At 25.0% G+C, this 24,628-nt stretch overlaps 3 protein-coding genes across 4 annotated transcripts; all 3 read right to left on the bottom strand.

Moving 5' to 3' along the window:
• Positions 1–512: 512 nt before the first annotated feature.
• Positions 513–12,855, bottom strand: LOC122848727 (REPTOR-binding partner). Its single transcript, XM_044146989.1, has 4 exons — positions 12,657–12,855; positions 4,185–4,278; positions 1,868–1,989; positions 513–1,166 (listed from the first exon to the last, which is right to left on the bottom strand). Exons 1-4 carry the CDS (start codon positions 12,693–12,695, stop codon positions 1,062–1,064), a joined length of 360 nt encoding a protein of 119 aa, XP_044002924.1. The 5' UTR covers positions 12,696–12,855; the 3' UTR covers positions 513–1,061.
• Positions 12,856–13,183: 328 nt separating this feature from the next.
• Positions 13,184–20,565, bottom strand: LOC122848726 (MATH and LRR domain-containing protein PFE0570w). Its single transcript, XM_044146988.1, has 10 exons — positions 20,087–20,565; positions 18,963–19,268; positions 18,772–18,867; positions 18,338–18,646; positions 17,694–18,262; positions 17,464–17,622; positions 17,273–17,353; positions 16,748–16,855; positions 16,482–16,658; positions 13,184–15,719 (listed from the first exon to the last, which is right to left on the bottom strand). The coding sequence occupies exons 1-10, from the start codon at positions 20,279–20,281 to the stop codon at positions 14,309–14,311; spliced, it is 3,411 nt and encodes a 1,136-aa protein (XP_044002923.1). The 5' UTR covers positions 20,282–20,565; the 3' UTR covers positions 13,184–14,308.
• A 289-nt stretch (positions 20,566–20,854) lies between these two features.
• Positions 20,855–24,455, bottom strand: LOC122848725 (dentin sialophosphoprotein-like). Of its 2 annotated transcripts, XM_044146987.1 has the most exons (4): positions 24,106–24,455; positions 21,508–24,007; positions 21,213–21,439; positions 20,855–20,964 (listed from the first exon to the last, which is right to left on the bottom strand). In XM_044146987.1, the coding sequence occupies exons 1-4, from the start codon at positions 24,131–24,133 to the stop codon at positions 20,909–20,911; spliced, it is 2,811 nt and encodes a 936-aa protein (XP_044002922.1). In that variant the 5' UTR covers positions 24,134–24,455; the 3' UTR covers positions 20,855–20,908. The 2 variants fall into 2 exon arrangements, with proteins under 2 accessions (XP_044002922.1, XP_044002921.1); XM_044146986.1 differs by having other exon boundaries at positions 20,902–21,439.
• Between the last annotated feature and the right edge of the window lie 173 nt (positions 24,456–24,628).

Genomic DNA, 24,628 nt, shown 5'->3' with positions numbered 1-24,628 from the left:
GTAGATTTCATTTGATATATGGCAACTTGTGTTGTCTAAATTTACGCTTCACTCACAACAAATTGGTTAATCCCAAAAAAAAAAAAAAAAACTCCAACAAAAAAAAAAAATAAAACAAATTTTAAAAATCCAGGGATACGTGCTTGGCAAACGAGTAAAATAAAATTATTCTATAGCTTGTAAAAAAAAAAAAAAAAAGAAAAAAAAACAAATTTGAACATGAAATTCTAAACATATTAATTACATACAAACTTTGTTTATTGATTTAACAATAAAATGAATTTTTTTTTTCTTCTCGTCGTTTCGTAATTCAGAAAATAAAACAAAAAACTCGAAAGCTTTTAATACAGTGTCATTAAAAAATTGTATTGTATTCAATCTAAAAAATATAAAGCACAATGAAATGATATGAAAAATTCAGAATTAAAAAAAAATATATATATTATACTTACCATTTTTCAGGGGATTTAAAAACCTCATTCGTATATTTATTTTATTTATGTACATTACTATTTTTTTTTTTTTTTTACTCATTTTTATTTGTCTCTGAGCGATCGCAGGATGTGCATAAAAGTATCTTTGCAATACCAGTGCAAACATTGAAATTCCATGCTGTAAAAATAAAGTGAGATACAATCTCTAACGTAATAATAATTTTTTTTTTTTTTTCTTGTTGGTTCTTTGTTGGAGTTTTAACTCGTTGACGCAAATCCTCGAGCATTTTAAGGCAAAATGATGATTTGTTTTTCAGTTTAATATTCATTTTTATTCTATGTTTTGTCTCCACTAGCAACAGAAAAAAAAATAGTTGAAAAGTAATTTAAATTATTTTTAAAAAATTGTTGCATTACATTTCATTACAAATATATTTTTTCTTTTAGAAAAAAAAAATAATTTAAATTAAAAAAAAAAAAAACAAAAATACTATGTAATTTATAAAATTGAATGAATAAAGAATAAAATTTTTGTTATAAAAATAAGTATGTGTATATTCCAGTGTCCAGCAACTGCTGGAGTTAAAGTAGTGAAGTATTTCTTGTTGAGGTAAAATGCTTTAACAGTTAATTGATGTTTCTTTCGGTTTTTAGAGCTCCAAATTCTTCTAGCATTGTTTGAAGTCCTTCAGGAATACGTCCAGCGTCCAATTCCGATCCCCATCCTCGATACTGAAACGTCAATAATATATATTTTATTTTTTTGAGCTATATAAATAAAAAAATAAAAATAACTAATGTTATGCCAAATGTCAAGTGATAAATATTATAAGAAATGGAAATTTTTTTTTAGGAAATTGGTAACATTAATAATACTCAACTGTCATCAGGATGCTTAGGGATTTTTATAGCAGGTAAAAATTTATAAGCAGGATCTTTTCTATCTTGTTTGCAATGTGTCAGTTATACTTGTCAAATGACAAATAGCATATATAAAAATAACTTTTTTACAAAAATCAAAAACCCAATGAAAAAAATATATATATTATATAATTTATAACACCAGTTGTTATCAATAATTGCAAGCAAAAAAAAAAAATTTACATTATTTTAGTGAATAAAAATATTTTTCTCTAACCACAGATTTATTACTCAAATTTTCAAATGAATTTATCACAAGTCAGTAACATATCTATATGTATAACGGTGAAATAAAAAGTGAAAAAAAAAAATAATAATAATCACATAACAACCGTCAACAATGGTAAAAAAAAGAAAAAAAAATGTACAATTAAAAATAAAAAAAAAAAAAAAACAACGAACAAACAAACAAACAAATTAAAAAGGAACGAAAAAATGGTTTTAATTTTTTTTTTTTATAGTTCTTTATATTAAAATAAAGAGTTTTATTATTTAAAAAAAAAAATACTTACCACGTCAAGCTCTTTGCGGAGGGCGAGAACAGCTTTTTCTCTGTCGGATACGAGTTCTTCCAAGTACTGGTACCTAAGCTTTTTACGAGCTCGACACTCCCTCGCACTCTGTCGACTGCGTTCTGTCGATCATCATGAAAGAAAAAATAAATTAAATAAATTAGTGGATTTATAAAAAAAATAAATTGAAAAGTAATGATTATGTCTTTGCACTGTCAAAGTGGATAAATTTTATAATATACAGTACTACAGTTTAAATTGATGAAAATACGAGCTTCGAATAAAACTTTTATCAAAAGCTTATAGACTTATATATTTTTTTCATTTTTCTAATATTTTTTTTTTTTTTCATTTTTTCTCTTTCAAATTTTATTATATTTATATATCATCGTATGAATCAATACAAATGACAAGAGACAAAAAGGATGAAGTCGGCATGTTTCACATGTCAGAATGCACTTTACAAAGTGTAAGTGGTTAACCACATAATGTTGTACAATTTTTTTTACACATTACTTTGTGAACGGAACAAAGTGCTTTAAACTTAATCCAGATATTATCACACTAAAGTCATAGCTTTGTTCTTAAAACTAAACGGTGTAAAGCTTTAGTCAAGGTTATTTTCATTAGTCCTAAATAAATATAAATTATGCAGTACATAGAAAGGAAAAAAAAATATATAGTTTATTTAACAAATTTGTCTCCTATAGAAATTTAAAAATTTTCCAAGAAATTTTATGTATATGTTAAAGAATTTTTTATCAACTTAAATTGAGTCAAAAAATTATGTAAAAATTACTCATTGTAGTTTACATTAAGCTCAACAATATAGAATAAAAAATAAGCAAGGTTAAAGCTACATGTAAAAATAAATTATGAGCGATTTTATTATGGTTGTTGGTTGAGATTGGTGCTGGTACATCATTGTATATATAGCTACACCGTTAAAATCTAGTTTGACGTATAGTAAATAAAGCTTGATTGTCTAGCTTTAACTGATGATAAAATAATAAAACTTTTCCATGACCTATCAAGAACAATTTCCACATAGTTAGAAAACTGTATTGTCGTTTCTGTGTATTCTCTTGAAAACAAAGTGGCGACAGGAGACCTACTAGGATATTGGAAAGAATTAATGTGAAAAAGAAAAATAAAAATAAAATTGGAAAACAAAATACAACAGCTGAAAGAGAAATACGAAAAACTACAATGATTATAAACTTTTGAGTTTAAAATAAATACACTTTAACAAGAATAAAAAAAAAAAATAATACGATCAATCCAATGAAATTAAATGTTGAACATTTATACTTTATCGATTTTGTTTTTTGATGTAACAAAAATAGTGTTGATGGTGTGCTTGCAAGTTTGACTTATATTTAGTCTAGAAAATTTTATAAACTCATATGCATGTAATTTTAAATGGTAAAATTAATAAACTCAAGTAATGTTTTGCATGAAAAAAAAAAATAATAATAATAAAATTGCAAAATACAAGAAAATGCAACTGAGATATAACTAACAAAAATACAGAGATTGCAAAAAAAAAAAAAAAAGCTTACTGAATTAATCACTAAAATTTACCATTTCATTTTAAAAAACGAAAAAATTAAATATTATAAATATTCATTTTCAAAAGAGATAAATATTCCTGGTCGCGGATGTTGTTCACTCAAGCTTTACTTCAAGCGGCTTTTACAACTGTGCATAACTTTAATCAAACCCTATTTTATCTAAATTCTTTTCAATATTGTTTTTCACATCAATTAAAATATACCATAATAATAATAATAATTTTAAGAAAGAGAAAAACACCACAAAAAGGTTTTAAATCTGATAACAAATTACCAAGTATTTTATGGTATTATCAGAATGTTTTATGATTCTATATTGAATATGTTATTTCCATTTGTATACCATGAAAAGTGAGGAAATAAATATTCAGCAGTCACTGACATAATCAAATTAAATAATTACTATAATGTATATTTAAGTAATAAATTATTATATAAATATATTATCCATGTAATATGAGCAATAAATTTTATATAAAACGAAGGTAAAACATTTTCTCTAAGGGGCCTTTCAAAGATTTACGAAGGAAAATAGATTATTCAATTCTTATCAAGCTTTTGTATTGAAAAAAAAAAATACATAATTTCAATGAAATTCAATATCAAAGTTGTTTTTTTTTTCCTCATTTTACATAGCCGGGGATGAACAGAAAAATAAATTTTCCCAACTAATTGCAGGAATCTCAGAATGATGAATTCAAATACAACTAAAACATTGAAAAAAAAAAAAAATAAAAGCTCACCAAGCTTGGCTCTCATGTCCGCCTTGTCGGATGCCTTCCTTCCGGGCTTGCGTCCTCGCTTGCCCCCCTCTTTCCGGTCACCACGAGTTCCTTCCTAAAAACAAAAAAAATAAAATAAAAATTAATTAATTAACAAATATATAAATAAATTAATATATAAAAATTCAACACTCGTTCAAGTTAAATATGTTTAAAAAATAATGTGAAATAAGAAATGAAGATTATCCACCATGGACGAATAAATAATATCCCATGAAAAACGATGGTAGATTAAAATCCTCAATGTCCCACGTTTTTCATTTTTATTTTTTTTTTTTAAGACACCTTGCTATCCAAGCAGTCATAGTGGTACAGATAAAGTCATCCTTTTAAAACATTTTTATACATTAATATTGGCAAAACGTTTTTCCACTTTTATCTATGGAACAGACGTCATTTATTTTTTATAAGACATTTATTTATAAATTGGAAACAGTCTCACAATTTTTAAAAAACAAATGTATTCATATACTAGTTGTTGTTGTTATTATTATTGATAAAAAAAAAAAAATTCCATCTTAGTTTAAAAAAATTTTATATATATTTAAAAATCCCATTGACATGGAAGTGACAAAATAAGAATTTTTTTATTTTTTATCTTCTGTCCATCGTGCTCTAAAAAGCTTACCGCAACATTTTGTCTATTTTCAATCTTATCTGGTATTAAATCGTTTCGAATTCTATTTTTTTTTTTCTGTCTTACGTGGCTAATATTAACGTCCTAGTTTTTTTAAAATCTTTTACATAAGCTATATATTTTTTTGTTCTTCCTGGGATACGACGACGACACTTTGCTCGCATCTCTAACCATGTCTTGAGTTTTTTTTTTTTTTTCTTTGCACCCAGTTTTACAACAGCAGAAAAAAAGTGATAATAAAAACAATACAAAAAAAAATAAGGGGAATAATAAGAACAATATAAAAAAAAATTAAAAGAAATAAAAAATGCGAATAAAATTATAAAAATTAATCTTGAAAGTAAAAATGTTCTTTCAAGCCACTTAATACTAAAAGTAGAAACATTAACAGTAGCACGCAAATGAGCCAGGACATTTCTTCAAGTTTTATGAAATATAAGTTTTGCTGTGTGTATCACTGGGGGTAGTAAAAGTATGAGAAAAATAAAGCTGGTTCAAGAAAAGAAGGATATTTACGTAGCCTAATTAAAGAGTTTGTATATAGAGCACAAAAGACTTGAAGAAATGAATAAAAGCCTCCGGGGGCAAAACCTCTATTACTGTTTTTTATCGAGTTCTATCTTATCTATCTTACACATCCTTTGGAATATCAAAAAAAAAAAAAAAATTCTTGAGGTTGAAATGAAACACTCGGACTGAGATTAAGACTATTCTCTTTTTTTTTTTTTTCCTTTTTTTTTACTTCAAGATAACTTCAAGGAGAATTAAGAAATCCCAGGGTAATTTCAGCATTTTAATTTTGTCCTGGTCAAAAGACAAAAAAAATATATAAAATAATGTTACAGGGCAATATCGTTTTACTTTTTTTACAAAAGAATTTATTTTTAATCTAAAGAATAAAAAAAAAAAAGCCAATGTAGTTACAATATTCAAGTCTAACTATCAAGCATTAATTTCAAGTTTAAAAATTTTTTTTTTTGTTACAACAAGAAACAAAGTATAAAAAAAAAAAAAAAGTCTAGAAGAGGAAAAGAAAAAATTTTGTATAATAAAAAAAAAGAGGAAGGGTTTAAAATTAATTGTAACTGCAAAATCGTTTCAGTCTGCTTTTATAAACGTTTTTTTTTGTTTTTTTTTTTTTTCATTTCCTGTATAAATCTGTAGTAGGTGTATGCTATAGCAAGAAGGGGTCATAGAAACTCTCATTAAACACCCAGTGAAAAAGGATTCCAAGAGTGGTAAAGTAGCTTAATTAGAGACTTTTCTTTGCAATATATATATAGATTACTATATAGCCTCTTTGGTCAACCAAAACTAGTTGATATCGACAAACCTAGAACTCTAGCTTTGCATGCTATCTCTTTTTTTTTTTTATTTTTTTATTCGTTTACCAATTTGCCATTCCCATCCAAAGATAAAATAAATTTTTAAAATAAATAAATAAATGTTAAGAGTAAACTGGCATACCTGTGGTTTTTTTACCCATTGAAAAATGAGCATTTTCGATGTACAAAAGCGAATTGCTGTGTTTGTTTCGCTTATATACATTTAAACTCAGTATAAAAAAAAATGTTATTTTAATTATATTTTTATATACATTCCATTTTTTTCTTCAACCCCTTTTTCAGTTTTCTTTTCTTTCATTTTATTTTAACCCCTATCTAGGCTGTAATTAATAACACGACTAATTTTTATGATCACCAGAGGCTGAGTATTATTCTGTGCTTTCATCCTCTGCATAAAAATTTTTATATAGTCTTACTGAATTATGAATCGAGAGTGTCATAAACGATACAATTTATCAAGAATCTATTTTTTTCATATAGCTGGATTATATATTTTTTTTTTTATTTTTATTATACGCTTGCTTGATATATATATAGTTACTTTTTTTTATATCGTATAAAAAATATAAAATGTATAGAATAAATATAAAGCTGGAATCTACAATAACCATTTGTTTATTTATTTATTATTCTAAGAGGAAAAAAAAAAAAAATACAGCGAGTTTTCACGCAGCACATGATACGTGCGCGGATGCATGATGAAAAAAAAAAATAATAAAAAAGGTATTTGAAGCATACGATATGTGCTTATTGTTCCATCTCATTCGAGTGACTCTTATGTTCACGCTGTTGTTAGTAAACTTATATGCTATTATATGCTTTTACCAGGTTCAATGATTAAATACATGAAAGTATAATATGCGTAATAGAGCATGTTTTATTAAAGAAACGAAATAATTATATATTAAATATACTTATCATAAAAACCAAATGAAAAAAAAATAATATATCCAATTTATAATTTATGCTCAATGACAATTACAAAGTCGAATGAATTTTCAGGTTGATAAATTATGTCCAAATAATCTTATTCAAGTGGATCACAAGTGTCATGTATTTTGCATAAATTCAAAAATGATTTTGATACAATATATATATTCAAAGTTTTAATATGTATTTCGAATAAAACTATTTACTGATACGGCTAATTTTACCAGCTCTGGATTAGCGATATTTACGGAACACTAAATTACAATCCAATTGTAAATTTAATCAATGGTTTCAAATAAGCCACTCGTTAAATTAAAGTCTGGATGAGAGCAGAGATCTGTATATAATACTATATTAAAAATAGATCTTTTTCAAAAAATATATGGGAGTTTTATTTGAACTGTTGTATAAAGTACCAGTAATATGTTGGAAGAGTTTTTTTTTATTTTTTTTAATATTTGTATTTGAAAAAAAAAAATAGACAAAAAAACTTCTGTGTGGTACAATATTTTTTTGTAGACTAGTTTTGGCCATGCGACGCAAGCAAAAATAGATATGTCATTATTTTAGAATTTTTGATATTGTATATTGCAATAACAATTTGCTGACTATTGTATATTTTTTTCTTTTTTCAAAAAAATAATAACGACAAACAAATTTTACAAGAAGAAATATGATAGTCCTGAATTTATTTTACGTGGTTATATTATCAGAAAATATACATAAATAAATATTTTTTTAATAAAAATACTTTGATATTTTTTCTCAATTGCAATTTATCGTAATTATATTTATTTATATTTTTATTTAGCTTGAAATAATTTATCAGAGTTGCATAGGGATAAACTAAAATAACAATAAAACTTCACATCACCTCGATTCTTGGCAACCGTAAATATCTGACTCAAACCCTGCTGGCAATTTTATCTCCAATTATTTACATTCTCTCTTTTTTATATCCTCAATAATCCTTGTATATTTGTTTGTTTATATTTTATCGTTTGAAAAAATTCAATTTTTTTAAAAAAAATTTCATATCGTTGCATGGCTTTTTTTCTTTTTCATAAAAATTAAATAGAATCGAAAATAAAAATAAAAATTTGAAAAGATCATAATTTTTATGTGCACTCAAAGCATGATGGAGCCACCATTAACAATGAATTTAGTATAGTAAAATGTCAAAGAAAAGAGTGCATTCATTGACCGTAGTTTTTTTCAAACAATGCACATCACCGAGTGTTGGACGTTTGCATCGTTCTATATAAACACGACTTGACCAAATCGCTCACTGAGTTTTCATAATTTTTTTTTTTTATACTTTTCTATGCCAAAAAAAAAAAAAAAAATATACAGAAGAAAAAATAATAATAATAATAACTCAAATGAAAATATCGACCTTACTGAAAATAAAATAAAATAAAAAAAAAAAGGACATTAAACCGACAAAAAATAAAATAAAAAAAATATTCTTTTTTCATTTCGCTTGGTTTTCTTTTTTTTTTTAGAACCACAAAATATGGAGTGGGACACATACAACGAGTAAGTGCCTATTTTTTCCATATAATATCACTTTTAGAAACCATGCTAGACGAACTTGAGATAAATTTTCTTTTTTAAAAGCGTAGATGAACAATTTTTTTTTTTTTTTTTTGATTTTATTATAACCGTAAATTTTTTAAAAAACTTTTTAAATAAAAATTGTATTGACAAGTGCAACAATAAAAGACAAAATTATTAAAAAAATATAATTTTAGTATTGTCTAAATATGAGTTAATTTGATTTTATTTTTTTTTATAATAAATAATGCTTATTTTGTGCTGTAAAATAATTATTAAATAATCAAATACTCTGCGAGCAAGATCAAGTTTTTTAAATGAAGAATTTTTTTTTTTTTGTTCTGTTTATTGACACTCCAACTTGGTGGTCATTGTACTGTGAAAATCCAATCATAAAATACAACAAACCATCGAGATCTCAACAATATTACACGGAATTTTTTATATTTTCGTTAAACAAAATGGATAGATAAAACACAGATAATGTCACACATTTGGACGTGAATGTTTTTGGTTTGGCTATTTCATCGTGTACCTATCCAATATAATAAGCATAAATTTAAACAAGTAAATATGTAAAATGTCAATACTATCAACAACAAACCAAACCCCACTTGTCAATATCAAACTATTATAGTAAAATTTATTTGAAACAATACACCAATTTCATCTAACGATCAATTAAATATATTTTTATAAATCTTCAAAGTTACTGGTTTAATATAAAAATTAATGTCCAATGTAATATTTATGTAATTTTTTATTTTCAGCATAAAATTTTTCAATAAAAACTCCAATGAATTACATCAACTAAAACTTTTTTAATCCTAAATATATGCTATACAGGCAACAGCTACGTTTGCATTAAAAAATTTCATATAAGAAAAACAAAAATAAAACCGTTAAAACAAAAAAAAAAAAAGTATTAAATTATAAAAATTATATTAATAAAAACTATTTAAATTTTTTTTTGTTCTATTTTCTATTAGAGCCATAATCAATCATAGAAATATAATATTACAAGATGATCTTTAAAGCTTGTTTCTTTTGATCATAAAAAAAATTGCTCATATTATTATTTTGTGATTTACATGATTTCTAAATTATATTTCAAGCATCAAATTATTGACTATACACATGATTCATGTGATTTCATGTGATTTAAATTTAATTTATAAGGTGAGCAAAGCTTTGAACAAACTTAACTCGTTACTTTTGCTTGATTCTCATAAGAAAAAATAAAGTATATTATTTTAAAAATAAAAAAAAAAAAAACCATCTCAAACAAATACAGTGTTACTGAGTCTCATACACAAAGTAAAGCTTGTCGCTTTGCCAATTTTTGAATTATATATATATGCATGTAATATGTGTATATCGGTGAAAATCAACGCGAACTTTGTATGGAAGTTGTCAGATACAATAACAGTAAGGCAACATGAGACCATAAAAAAAAGTATGGTAGCAGCTTCAAACGAAGCCAGCAATGTGCAAAATTCTCACTGTAAATGTAGTTCAAGGAAATAATAAAAAAAAAAAAAAAAAAATCAGTGAAATATACATTAAGCCTTGGGGAATATACTTGTAAATGTGTATATGTGTAATGTTTGTGTATGTGTGTGCGTAGTTGTATGTAATAATGGAGTAGAACTGATGTAAAGACCAACGCAATGACAATATTTTTTAAATCTTAGCAATGGCTTTTAATTTGAAAAATGCATTTTAAAATTATATTTTTTTTTCTATAAATTTAATTGTGTTTATTGTTTAAATAATAATTTTAATATTGCATTCAATATTTTATCACAAATCTATTATTAATTTCATCAAATTCATCATGATTAAATTTAATAATTAAATATTCAATGCATTTAATTGTTTTAAAAATTTATTTCAATTTATTCATTTAATATTCATGATTATTTGCAATTGTATTTCTAATTTTTATAACCCTTTTTTATCTAACTCTTCATCATACTTTCTATTACCACGTAGGAGTATCATTTTTTTTATTTTATTTTTTTTTTAAATAAGAAAACAAGCAAACAAGTCTATCTTTTATAGAGTATTGACTATTTATATTTATTTTTCATTCAATTAAAGTTCACCAAATAAATATATAGATAATATTTAAATAATTTTTAATGATCATTGAAAAAAAAACTTGTTCGACACTGTGTTTAGGAAGCAATACATAAATTTGATATGTTGATAAATTTAAAAAACAAAAATTACTGATAAAAAAAATTGTATATATATATATATATTTAGAATAAGTAAAAGAGTTCATACACAACACAATGAGAATCACTTGAGGTCGGAATAAACATTGTACGTCAAGGCGATAATTGCGCAGTACCTTTAAACTGCACCTAATATTCTATCAACAACTCAAACACAATTTAAAATCAACCCGGTGAAAATTTTTAATTACATTATATCGTATACTCAAAATTATAACTCATTTAAACCAAAAAAAAAAAAAAAAGTCTGTATGCTAATTTTTAATTTAAACGTAATGTAAAAAAAAAAAAACAAAAAAAAAGCAAACGTAATCATTTTATAAATGCTTGCAAATAAATTTATAATATTTAAAGAAAAAAAAAATTTATAAAAATTGAATTACGTACGAAGATAGATTGCGAAAAAATTCGAACTTGAATTACCGATAGTTTTTTTTATGTCAGGTCCATGACCTTATATTGAATCGATGATAACCGACGCAGTTGTAACAGAGCATAAGGTAAATAGAGACGCAATTTTAAAGAGCGTTTGATTATAAATAAAATTAAAATTTAATAATGATTTTTTTTTAAATAAATAATTATGTTTGTTTATTTATATTTTGACTTACCGGTGTATAAAGTCAGTGGCCTAAACTGCGCAGTTCACAAACTAAAATGGTCCAGAGACCGTTTGTTAAGGAAACACGGTGCCCCTCCGGTAGTCCGGGTGTATTGCCACGAGACAACAAGCTACATGCTCAACACACAATTTACTCACATCGACCGTCGAATAAACACTCTAGAATAATATTCAAACAGCGCCTCGTCGCGGTTTTACACCGACCCATGGCTATATTATTTATTATCAACTAACCAACTGATAATATTTAAACAAAAAATATATCTTTCAACAATATAACTCATAAAATTATTAATTTTTTTATATAATAAATATTAACAAATAAATTTTTAAAATACTCCAAAATTTTATATCAAATTTTCAATAATTATTTTAACAGTAAAAGATTATCCAGTATATTCTCAAATTAATAATTAATTTAAAGGAAAAAAAAATCTATATTATAATTTAAAAGTAATTAAATAAAATGACAATATTAATTATAATATGACTAGAGACTTCTAGTCTTCTCAGCTGTCATAATAATAAATATTATTTATTTTGATATGCGTGTTTTATTAAATTTTAAAAAATATCTGCGCATGACGTCACTTGATTAACAGCGTTATTCGCGGAAAAAATGTAAACCACATAAAAAAATACACAATTACAATTATTATATACATATATATATAATTTTATGGCGCCAGGTTGACGAAGTTCTGATAAAAACACACAGTCAACCGCCATTACTTATTTTTCTTTTTGTTTTGGCTTTTTAAGTATTTTTATATTCCTCCCCTTTGGCCCCTGCGCCCCTCAATTTCCGACCCACACAAGCACAACTTATCAATCTAATGCAGACAAAAAAAAGAGAAAAAAAACTACGCCCTTTGCAAAATAAATATATAACATTGTTTTTGTCTGGTAAAAATAACAACAAAAATAAATCCTATTGACTAATTACTTGGATAAATTATTATAATTAAAAATTTATGATGTAAAATTCGGTTTGCTTGTTTATATTCAATTGATAATGGCTTACTCATTTTTGTGATTGTTTGCATCACACTAGGCAACTCTGTACATATAAAAAAATTATTAAAAAAAAAAACTTACCATCTCGTTGTCAACGATACACATATGCTCCACCTCCATTGCACTTTTTAAGATGAATCCAATTAATATTGATAATTAATTATAACACTTATTTCTTTGTTAAACAACTTGAATATTTTTTAGAGACAATCAACTTGAAAATCCGTGTGACAACGTGTGTCTGTTTACAAACACTGCAAGGTCACTCAGCTGAGCAAAAAGGAGGTGAGAGAGGAGAAAGAGAGAGCGAGAGAGTCGCAAGGGGATGCGCGTGTGTTTGTAGACATTACGTCATTTGTGGCGCTACTATCGACAAGGAGAGAGAGAGAGAAAAAAATAATAATAAATACAAAATTGTTATTTTGACTTGGTCGATAAAAATCAACTGTTCATTTTTTTTTTTTTTTGAATCTTCATAATATTTATAACAGAGTAATAATTAATTTATCTATACAAAATTAAAATTATTGTTATATTTGAGAGAAAAAAAAAAAATAAACTCATGGCGACATTAGAAAGATACGATTTTTTGAGAGATCCAGAATATGGTTGGCTTTTTCGTACATGCACAAATGTCTTTAATATTTGTTTGACAATGACTCATTTAACAATTAGTGAAAATATTATCATGATGCAAATTGAAAATGATATTCGTAACTATTATTTACATGTATTTTTTAATAATAATATTTTATCAAAAAAAAATATACATGCAATTTAATATTATTTTGTAGAACCAGATGATGGTTGTTATTATCCATTATTTACAATCATCGTTGATATTTTTATGTATGTCAGCCTTATTTGAAACAAAAAAAAAAAAAAAGAAAAATTCATCAATTCAAGAAAATAAATAATAATAATTTATAATAATAAAAAAATATTTTAAAACTTATATTTTAATAATCTTAGTCAACCAATAATTCTCAATGTATAATTATTCTCAAATGGTAGCTTAAAAAATAATACAAACAACTCAATAAAACCAATCAAAAAAAAAATTAATTAAAAATAAAACTGTTTGACAATTGTATTTTAAAATTTTATCATCTCTGTACTTAATAGTATTATTAAAATTATTTGTAATAAATAAATCATTTTCCAATTTATTAGAAATTTAGTCATCAAAATTTTCATGACAATTTTGTTAATTTGTTAAAGCCTTTGGCAATTTTTTTTCATTAAAATCAATTGAAAGAAAATTTAAAAAAAAAACTGTATTAAAATAATTAAAAATTGTTTTTGCATGATAAAAAAAAAAAAATCATTTCAAAATTTTATATTTTTAAATAAATATATCACTGTAATAATATTTAATTTTGTTAATTTTTTTTTTTCATTTATATTTTGACTGATTATTTAATTTAAATATTTAATATTATTATTCAATTTGGATATTAATGTTTTTCACATATATCCACCATAATTAAAATTCTGTACATCATCAAATCGTCAGATATATAATATGTAGCAACCAACTATTTAGATTTATATTATGTACAATTCATTCGGATATAATTTCAAAATACTTGAATACTTTTTTTTTCTTTTTTTCATTTAAATACAAGCTAGTCTTTCTAGAATCAGAAATAAAAACTGGGGTTGGTACGGATCAGTCATAATTTTTTAAGAAAAAAAAAAAAACAATTTGGAAGCATTTTTTGAATACACAACTACCATTGATCATCTTTTGATAATCGTAATGACTTGTCATCTTTTTTATGATATAAACGATGATAATCATCAGAATAACCAACATACTGATTACTTGATTTGGGTTTTTGATGTGGTGAATGACTTGGTGAATACTTCATTTCTTGTAATTCTTGTAATTCTTTCAAGGATCTCATGACCATTTGAACATCTTTTTCTTGTTCACTTGGTTGAATCATACTACTAATACTTTCATCAGTTAAATTTGTATCTTTTCGTTTATCATTTGTTGATCTTGGTAAATCATCATTAATTATTTGACTTAAAAAATTTGTTGCTGCCATTGTTTCTTCAATTTGTCTTTGTTCTTGTTCATCTTTCATTAATTGTGATACTTGTTGACTACTAGAATTTCCAATATCATGATGATTAATATTCATCAATTGTTGTTGTTGCTGTTGCTGCTGTTGCTGCTGTTGTTGTTGTTGTTGATGTTGTTGATGTTGATGATGATGATGATGATGATGATTATGTTCAATATTTTTATGCTCTCTTCGTTTCTTTTTTGATTCATGAGATCTGTGTTTTTGTTCATCCACCCATCTATCACGTTTTTTTTCTTTTTGTTCAGTCTTGTGAGTTTGTTCAAGTACGATATCACGTTCATCAATTATTCGTTTTTCCATTTTAGTATCTGTATTATCTTGTAGTATTCTTTGTTTTAATGATACTGGTTTTGAAGTTTGATTAGCCATTGAATATGAAGAAGACATTGTATCAGGTTTATTAATTATAGTTTCATTTGTTGTATTAACTGTATTTGACATATCAGAGTATGGTGTTATTGATACAACATCTTTTTTAATCTCACTACAACCACTACCACCACCACCACCACCACCACTACTACTACTATTACCAGCTTTATTTAATTTTTGATAATCATTAACTGGAGTTATTGACAATGTACTACTTGTCAAATCCATTGGATTAAATTTATCAATATGACTTTTTGATGATTTTTGTGCCATAAGTTGTGACGTTGGCACAACTGATATTTTTGGTGGTGTTGTTGAAGAATGAACACCACTATTATCTTGTAAATTAGATGTATTAGAAGACTCTCGAATTTTATCTTTATTTTTATTATTATTAGTATTATTATTATTGGCATTACTATGCTTTCGTTCATTAATTATAACATCAGATACTTTTCCACTTGATGATGATGATGTCATTGAATAATTAAGTGGATTATCCAATGAATTTTTAATAGTATTTGTTGGTGATTTGACAGATTCTTGTGATGTTGATATTGTGCTAATTTTATTTGACGTATCAGTCAATCTTAAAGACGAATTTGTCACTGCGGACGATGGGAGAGTATTTAGGATTGATGGGTCGCGTTGTTTTTTCTGTTTTCGTTTAACACTGCAACAGATTCATTATTGTGAAAATAAAAACTCAAATATCAATAAAATAATAATGTGCTATTTTATGATCAAGTGATATTATTAGAAAAAGAAAATAGAAAGTTTATTTACCAATAATTTTCATATATGCATATTACAAGCGATAAAAACTCAAAGGTTTTGCCAAATAAATTTGAATATTGTATTAAACACAATATTCTATTAAAAGGTACATATTTATATTTTTTTTTTCTTTTCTTTTTACTCCAAATACTTTGAGTTACAGATCAACAGTGTTAATTATTAATAAAAATTAAAAAAAAAGAACAAAATAATTAAAATAATTAATATTTATAAAATAGACAAAAGAAATGAAATAATATTATGACTGAAGTATGTATTAAAATTTAAAAATAATGTTTAAAATAATTAAAAAAAAAAAACTAATCGTACGTTATTATTATTATTAGTAATCCAACTGGGGAAAATAAACTATTACATTGCTTTCATCCAATACTTATCAGCTTCCTAGAACATACAACCACCAGAAAATGAAATAAAAATCTACGTGCATGAAAAAAAAATAATAAAATATAAATTAATTTTAGAAAAAAAAATAAATAAATAAAGCATTAAAAGCCATGGTAATTAATATATTTGTATTATTTAAAAATTATAAAAGCATAAACTTTCACACTAATCCAATCATCATTGTGTTATATATTTTTTTTTCATTTTATTATAGAAAAATAAATGTTATTAAAATTAAAAAAATACTTACGCTGGCTCATTCATTGCGTATTTCATTATAATATTTAAATTCATCCAGCCTGAAGGCCAAAGAGGCAATACTTTTGTTTCCATAAAAGATTGAACAAATATTTCCATGCTTTCTTTTCTTGGTTTTCGTATTTTAAAATAGTCACGCCAGATACTAGCAATTTCAGATACCAAATTTCTAAAAAAATTATATAAAAATTATTATAGTTAAAAATAAAATAGTTATTTGGTTATTATTATATTTTTTTTTTTTTTAATTTTAATTACTTGGATTCAGTGGACCAAGGAAACCTTCTTCGAGGAATTTTATGTTTATCAGATTGCTTATCATCAACTTCACTGCTGTCAACATCTGACGGTGACTGATCAAGTGCTCTGAAAAAAAAAAAAACAGATTTACTTATTTTTTCGACTCAATTTACTATTTGAGTGATCAGCTGTAAAATTTTAGATAAAGAAAAATAAAAAGCAAGAAATTTTTCATTCAAAATACAAAAAAATTAATGTCATTGATGATAAAACGATTCTTTTTTGTCAAGTTTTTTTTTTTTTTGTGATGAATGATATGCAGCTGAGAAAAAATAAATATTCATAATGTGCTACAGCTGAGTAGCAATTGAAAATTTCAAAAGAAATTTTATTGGGCTTCTTACCCACAATACCGATATATCTCCCAGTAAATATGTGGGCTATTAAATAAAAACTTGTAAATAATTATATTTAAAAATAAAAAAAAAAAACAATAATATTTTTTTATTTCTCATTTGTTGTTTAAATTAAAAAATAACTTACTTTTCTTCTGCTAGTCTCTGGCACTCTTTGCTGTATCTTTCAATTGCTGCTGGCATGATATTATCAATGATCACTTTTAATCTGTTAAAAATTCAAATCTTTTATCAGCGTAATTTATGATAATGTAAATTAGAATTAAATAAATCAATTGAATTAATATTAACTGAATAAAATTCATATTATCAATTTACCTGTCCAAAGGTTCTTTAACTTTATTCTCAGCATGTTGAATACAAAGTTTCTTGGCACGATTAACTAATGTTATTTTGCTACATGAAAATACATGTGCAAGATGACCATAAATTTGAGATCTCACTGCAAATGATTCACGACGTAATTTTGTCTCCAAACTAAAAAAATTAATATTACAATAAATATATTCATGTTTAATATAATAATAATAATAATAAAATTTATTTACCGATATAGCAAAGAATTTGCAGATGAATCAAAAAATTTAGCTTTTCCATCTTTATTAATTTCAGCATGTTTTTTTAATTTATTAACAATTTCTTTAATATCCTCTGGCAAGTTATCAGGTAATGGACAATCTGATTTATCAGTATCTTCACATTCTGATGATGTACCAGCAACACAACGTGATTTACCAGAATCTAATGTATCACGACTACATTCATCATCAATTTTTCCATCATTAACAACACTTTCAATAGCAGCATCAATACTACTATCCTTTACACTACCTGTTTTTTTAACATCTAATTTTTTTTCTTCATTACCATTGACAATTGTTTTTTTAATAAATTTTTTAATATCAAATTTTTTATCTTTATGTCGACGATGATCAGATTTATTTTTTTTTCCATTATCATCATCTATTATAATTTCCATTTGATTTTGTTTATCATCAGAATTTTTATGACTATTATTAACAATTTCAACATCTTGATCAGCAGGATTTTTTATTATTTTTTTAATTGTATTTTCATTATTAGATTTTTTATCTCCATTTTCTTCTAATTTTGATTTCTAAAAATAATTTATTTTTACATGTTAATTATTTTATATTATAATATTATATTATCTTAAAAAACATTATATTACCTTGGCAACAGGCTCTTCAGTATTCTCTTCATTATCATCATCACTTGAAGAAATAATATCTCTATCTCTTCTTCTTGATGATGGTTCATTGCTGTTTTCAACATCATCCTCACTACTTTCACTGCTATCACCATCATTATTATTATTATTGTTATTGTTATTATTGTTATTATTACTATTATTATTATTGTGATTTTGATTTGATATTGAATTACGCTGAGCAGTCTTTACACTAAATTCAAGAGGACCACTGTTGATGTAAAAACCACCAAGTGCTGTGGTTACATTTTCAGGCACAACTTCATCATACTAAAATCATACAACATATAACATTGAGTAATTATTATTAATAATGAGTTTAAATATTATTTTAGATAAATTTTGATCAATTATAATCATATGTAAGATATCATTGAGCTTAATATATGTCTTACCGCATCTGTGTTATCAATAAATGAATCATTTTCATCATATCCTGCCCCAAGATCAACATCATCATATTTTTTTTTATTTCCAACATTTGTTGTTCCCTGTGGGGTAAAAAAAATTCATCATTTTGTTGAAATATAAATGACATTAGCTGAAAATAATCACATAATTAAAATTAAAAAAAAAAAAAACTCACATATTTTGCTTCCATGCGTCTAGCTACTTCACGAAGTTTATCATCATCATCATCATCATCAGCGTCATCTTCATCTTCATCATCATCATCCTCATCGTCTTCATCATCATCAGCATCTGCATCTTCATCATCACGTTCTTCATCATCATCACGTTCATCATCATCGTCGCTATCATCATCATCATCATCATCTTCCCCATCATCACCATTTTCATGATGATCATCATGATCATCATCTTCATTAATTAAATCTGTTCCATTGACAATATTTTCTTCTGTTGATTTGCTTTCTTTACTCCGTTTTTTCTATAATAAAAAAATTAAAACAAAATTAAAAACATGCTATTGGCTAAATGTCAGCTGCATAATGTAAAAAGTAAATGCAAATTAGTTTGAAAAAAAATATTAATAATCATATAAAAAATTCAAGATACACTGCAAACAAGTTTTCTTCAAATCAAGCTGGTAAGAGATTATTAATCGAAAGACAATTCGAAAGTAGAATTTTACAATTTCTCAGGAGATAAAAATCTATCCATTCTCTACAAACGAAAACATTGCAAAATGAAAAATAGTTAATCTAAAATAAAAGCATAATAATTAATAAAATATAAATCTAATCAATAAAATTAATTATCATAATTTTTATTATTTTAACTTGTGTTAATTTGGAGTAAACAGCAGCTTGAGGTAGACGCCTGTTGTGTACAAGCAAAGAGAATCACAATTGCAAAAAAAAAAAAAATACAACACTCATATGAAACGGTACTTATTTTGTATCATCATCATGATGATCATCATGAAAAAAGAGAAGGCAAGAAAAAAAGAGAGACACAAAAAATACTGAAAAATATGACAGCAATGTTTTTGTCAAGTTATAGGTAGTTAATAAAAAAATATGTTTAAAAAAAAATGCCTAAAATAATAAAACAATATGACCTAGATGATGATGGAGTTGAGTTCCAGTATGTTGATAAATGATCATTTTTAAAAGGTACAAAAATAATACATGGAATTTGTTATTGTGGTTATCGGCACGACGCAAGACGACGCGCCGGCTGCCAGGATTATATGAAAAAAAAAATTAATTTTATATTAAAATTTTGATAAGCTTTTATACTGACCTTGGCTGATTTTAATAAACGAGCATAATGAAATTCAGTATATCCTTTTTCATTAGTATGATCAATTATCAGCTCAAATCTAAATGTTGGAACATGTTGTTTATCTTTATCACCTTTTTTGTCTTTCTTGGTATCATTGTTCAATGAGCCAGAAAATTCCAAAGTTTGTGGAGCCACGCGTTTTAATTCTGACATTCTACATATGAACTCAACAAATAATAATACTTTTTATTTTTTTTATAATATAATATATATTTATAAATTATTAATTATTATTATAGCTATATATTGATAAATTTTAATCATAAACACAAACTGATAATACACATAAAAAAATAGGACAACGTGGTCCTTTTAAAACACTGTAATGACATGGACACCATCACGAGATTCCTACAATATATATAAAAAAAAATCAGCTATGTTGAATAAAAAAAAAAAAAATAGATATAGATAATACGAAACAACACCATCAAGCTTTCTTGTCGCTGGGCAGCTGCTCATGTAGCTGACAATTTTTATATAAGGTGAGTTTACACTTTACAATCAAACAATTCATCAGCGACAATCGACACACAAAAACATCAACAAATAATTCAAAAACATCAACAAATTGAAATATAAATAAACAATTTTATAATAAACATATTTTTATTATTTTTTTTATTATTAGTAAATCAATCAAATTTTACTGAAAACAATGATAATTAATTTTTAAAGCTGTATCAGCTATTACAAAAGAAACAAAAAATAATATTTATATGAAATTTTATAATTTATAAATAAGGATTTTTAGATTTTTTAGATTATTCAATTAATAAATTAAATACAAGTCCTCCTCATATATACATAACGAAGCATGTCTGCCTTTCGATTGCCTGTAACGTGATCAATGTATAGTTTTAAAAAAAATTAATTAAAATAAAATTAAAAATTAACTGAATAAAAATGATTGTTTAAAAAAAAAAAAAAAAACCATCTACATGATGCCTTATTTGATATAAAATTGATTAGTATTATTTATATAATATTATTTGTCATTGTTAATTAATTGTCAGTCACACTACGTCATTGTCCACCCCGTCATTGTTTTTTTTACCAATTTTAATAGCTGAAAATTGCTGACCTAATATTTGCATGACCTCTTTATGTGCAACACCTTGACGTTCTTTTTTAACTGTACCATAATTTTCTTTGACGAAAAGAGCAAAACCTGTTGGTCCTTTTGTTGTTTTAGGTGTTTGCAATGTTGTTCCTGATTTTGTAACTCGATTAATCAACAGCTCAAATTTGCCAAAACAATGACCACATCGTTTTTTTTCTACATCCAAAGATTTTGAATGTCTTCCAATACTATGACAAAAGAAAAAAATAATAATTAAACCAATGATTAATAATTTAATTAATATATAATATATTACCTGTATCCACATGAAGTACAACGATATGTAAATTTAGTTGAAATTTTATAATCATGACATCGTCTAATTGGTGGAAGATCTGGAAATGCTTTCATTGCTTTTGATGCCCATGCTTTCCAAAAAGATCCATGACCATCACATACTTCATTCAATAGCCAAGCAGCAGCATGACACATTTCATGAACCAATGTATCACGTAATCTATCTGCTGAATCTAAAATTTTTGATGCTAATACTATTCTTGATGAACGTGTAATACCACCAATTGTTTTTGTTGATTTTTTATTATAACAAAAACCAGCAGTACCACGCATACGAATATTCCATTCAATTGACATATCAGATGGTAAACGATTATCAAATATTTTTTCGTTATAAAGTTTATAAAGTACTTTGCATAATTCTTCTTTTGTATTTTTAAAATTTATTTTATATTTTTTAGCATCTTGATGTGATATATCCATTGGTACTGAAGATGATAATGATTCTAAAAAACTTTTTGTTTTTAATAAATCACGATCAAAAGTTGAACTTGGCCATTTTGGATTTATTTTACCTGATTGTATTTTTTTAGAATTTAATTTTTTTGTATTTTTTGGAAGAACTATATCATATGGATCGTACTCACTTGTTCCTGATGATGAATCATCATCACCACTAAATGATAATTTTTTATTATTTAAATTTGTATTTTTAATTTGTAAGTCATCTTGTTCATCATCTGTATCACAAATTTCAATAACTCGTCTAGCTGTCATGGGTGTATTATTTTTATTATTTAAATTATTATCAAGTGAAACACTTGGATTTGTCAAAGCAGTCATATATGTAGTATCACCACCACCACCACTGCATACTGATGAATCATCAATAAAACTATCTTTTCGTGGTTTTCTAATGACAGTCTCTAATTTTTTTTCAACATTAAAAAATTTATTTTTACTACGAGGAGTATTATAATTATCATTACTTGAACTACTTGAAGTAGATATTTTTTTAACTCTTTGTATAGTTTTTTTTTTTATATCTGTTTGAACTCCTCTACTACGTAATGTAACATTTGTTTTTTTTTTATCAGGTGATTTTTGAATTATTTTATCTCTCCAATTAGAGCCATATAATTTTTCCAAAATATCATCATAATTATTAATATCTGTTTGTCTTCTATCTGGAGATTTTGATAATACTTTTTTTGGTTTACTTATTGTAATTGGTGTGTAATTTTTTTTCTCATTAGAAGTTGATTTTTTATTCTTTAAGAAATTGTCATTTGTAAAATTTTTAGGTTTCGGTTTATTTGTTGTTGTTGTTGATGTTTTATCAGAATTTTTATTTTCACAATTAATATTTCTACGAAATTTATCTCTATTATTTGGAGTTTCATAATTAATTTCAAGTCTTTCTAAGCTACTATTTCCTGAACCTGGTGGAGTGCTTAAACTTGGTGGAACTTGACTCAATGAATCATCACTCTTTGATTCATTTGGATTATACATTAGCCAATTTGATATTTGATTTTTTTTTGATTCAGACAAAACAATAGAAGGATTTCTTGAATAAGTACGTTCTAAAGGTGGAGTAACATGTGTGTTTGATTTAATACATTGATGATCATCAATGGATTCTTGATCTGATATTGTTTCTTCAATTAATACTGGTTTATTTATTTTATTTTTTAAATAACTATTTTCATCATCTTCATCATCATTAGTCTCACTATCAGTTTCATCAATTATTGTTTTTTTACTCCAATGTGTTGTTGGTGAATTAAATAATACTACACGTCTAGAATCAATTTTTTTTTTAATATTTACAATATCTTTTTTACTCATTGGTGTTGTACATTCACTGAGCTTCATTGATTTTGGTGTATCATTGTATTTTTTATTGTCATAATTATTATTTAATTTATGATTTGTTTTAGCCAAATCACTTGTCAATATTATTGATGAATTTAATTTATTATTATCTGGAATATGATATCTTGTATCTTGTGTTTTTTCTTCATAACTATCATCAGAAGTATTTTTATTTTTTTGAGCATTATATAAATTTTCTAAATTGTCATTTTTCATTGAACCTGTAAGTACATTTTCATTTTCACTTGTGATGTCATGTGGACTATCACTGTCTGTATAGTTTTGATTTTTTGATTTTGATACTCGATATTTTGTTGAAATTTTATTTATATTATCATGACGTTTTTGTATGAATGCTGAAGGAGAAGAATCTTCATCACTCGAATCACTTATAACAATAATATCTGAACTACTGTGATTATTTGCTTTATTATATTTAACAATGACATCTACCTCTGGTGAATCGTCAGTCAATAAATTGTCTGTTACATGAAGCTTAAAATTTTGTGACTCTGGTGAACTTTCAAATTCTGAATTACTTCTATCATCAATTGAATTACAAGTATTTTTTTTATAATCATTAATTCTACTTATTTTTTTTGAATCATTGTAATTTTTATTTCTCGAGGACAAAGAGTTTTCTAAAATAAATTAATTAATTAATTTAAACTTAAACCAAATAAAAAATAACGGTTAATTATTGTATACAGATAATAAAAGAAAAGAAAAATTAACTCACCAACTGAATCCCAATTGCCAAAATTCATTTTAGCTTAATTATCTTCACAAGATTGAATTTGGTTCAGTCACTTTTTTATTCATCAGCTTTGTGTTTGGTATTTGTTGATAAATTAAATTCAATCATCAACACTGGCCATGTGTGTTTGTCAACAAAAAAAGACTTTTATTATAAATGAAACAATCACCAATTCCAAAGTTGATCTCATCAACAATAAAAACGTAATTTTATCCACCAAACGTCAATAAAAAAATTAAAGTCGACTTATTTATCAATAAATTGTTTATTTATTTATTTACAAACAAATTAGACCAACGATTCAAACACGAGTTCCCATGTTTTTTTTTTTTTAATTTATTATTATTATAAATTAATAAAAAAAAAAAAAAAAAATGGCAGTTGGAATTAGTTGATATTCTTAGCAGCAGAGAACGACTCTATCAGAGAGATTTTGGAAGTGGAAATGCACTTTAATGTTTTTATTTAATTTTTTTTTTTTTCTTCCAAACAGAATATTATCCAA

Source organism: Aphidius gifuensis, linkage group LG2 (genome assembly GCF_014905175.1).
Source record: "Aphidius gifuensis isolate YNYX2018 linkage group LG2, ASM1490517v1, whole genome shotgun sequence".
NCBI classification, from domain to species: Eukaryota; Metazoa; Arthropoda; class Insecta; order Hymenoptera; family Braconidae; genus Aphidius; species Aphidius gifuensis.
Note: the sequence above shows the minus strand (reverse complement) of the source record. Positions and strands in the feature narration are given on the sequence as shown.

Bases quoted from the DNA above. Each gene is read 5' to 3' on its own strand.
- LOC122848727 (XM_044146989.1), bottom strand. From the start codon at position 12,695: ATGGAGGTGGAGCATATGTGTATCGTTGACAACGAGATG. The intron at 4,279-12,656 runs GTAAGTTTTTTT...TTTTGTTTTTAG, and splicing joins GTATCGTTGACAACGAGATG to GAAGGAACTCGTGGTGACCG. The intron at 1,990-4,184 runs GTGAGCTTTTAT...GATGATCGACAG, and splicing joins GGACATGAGAGCCAAGCTTG to AACGCAGTCGACAGAGTGCG.
- LOC122848726 (XM_044146988.1), bottom strand. From the start codon at position 20,281: ATGTCAGAATTAAAACGCGTGGCTCCACAAACTTTGGAATTTTCTGGC. The intron at 19,269-20,086 runs GTCAGTATAAAA...TTTTTATTATAG, and splicing joins GTTTATTAAAATCAGCCAAG to AAAAAACGGAGTAAAGAAAG. The intron at 15,720-16,481 runs GTAAGTATTTTT...AATCTGTTGCAG, and splicing joins TACGCAATGAATGAGCCAGC to TGTTAAACGAAAACAGAAAA.
- LOC122848725 (XM_044146986.1), bottom strand. From the start codon at position 24,133: ATGAATTTTGGCAATTGGGATTCAGTTG. The intron at 24,008-24,105 runs GTGAGTTAATTT...AATTTATTTTAG, and splicing joins TGGCAATTGGGATTCAGTTG to AAAACTCTTTGTCCTCGAGA. The intron at 21,440-21,507 runs GTAATATATTAT...CTTTTGTCATAG, and splicing joins TGTACTTCATGTGGATACAG to TATTGGAAGACATTCAAAAT.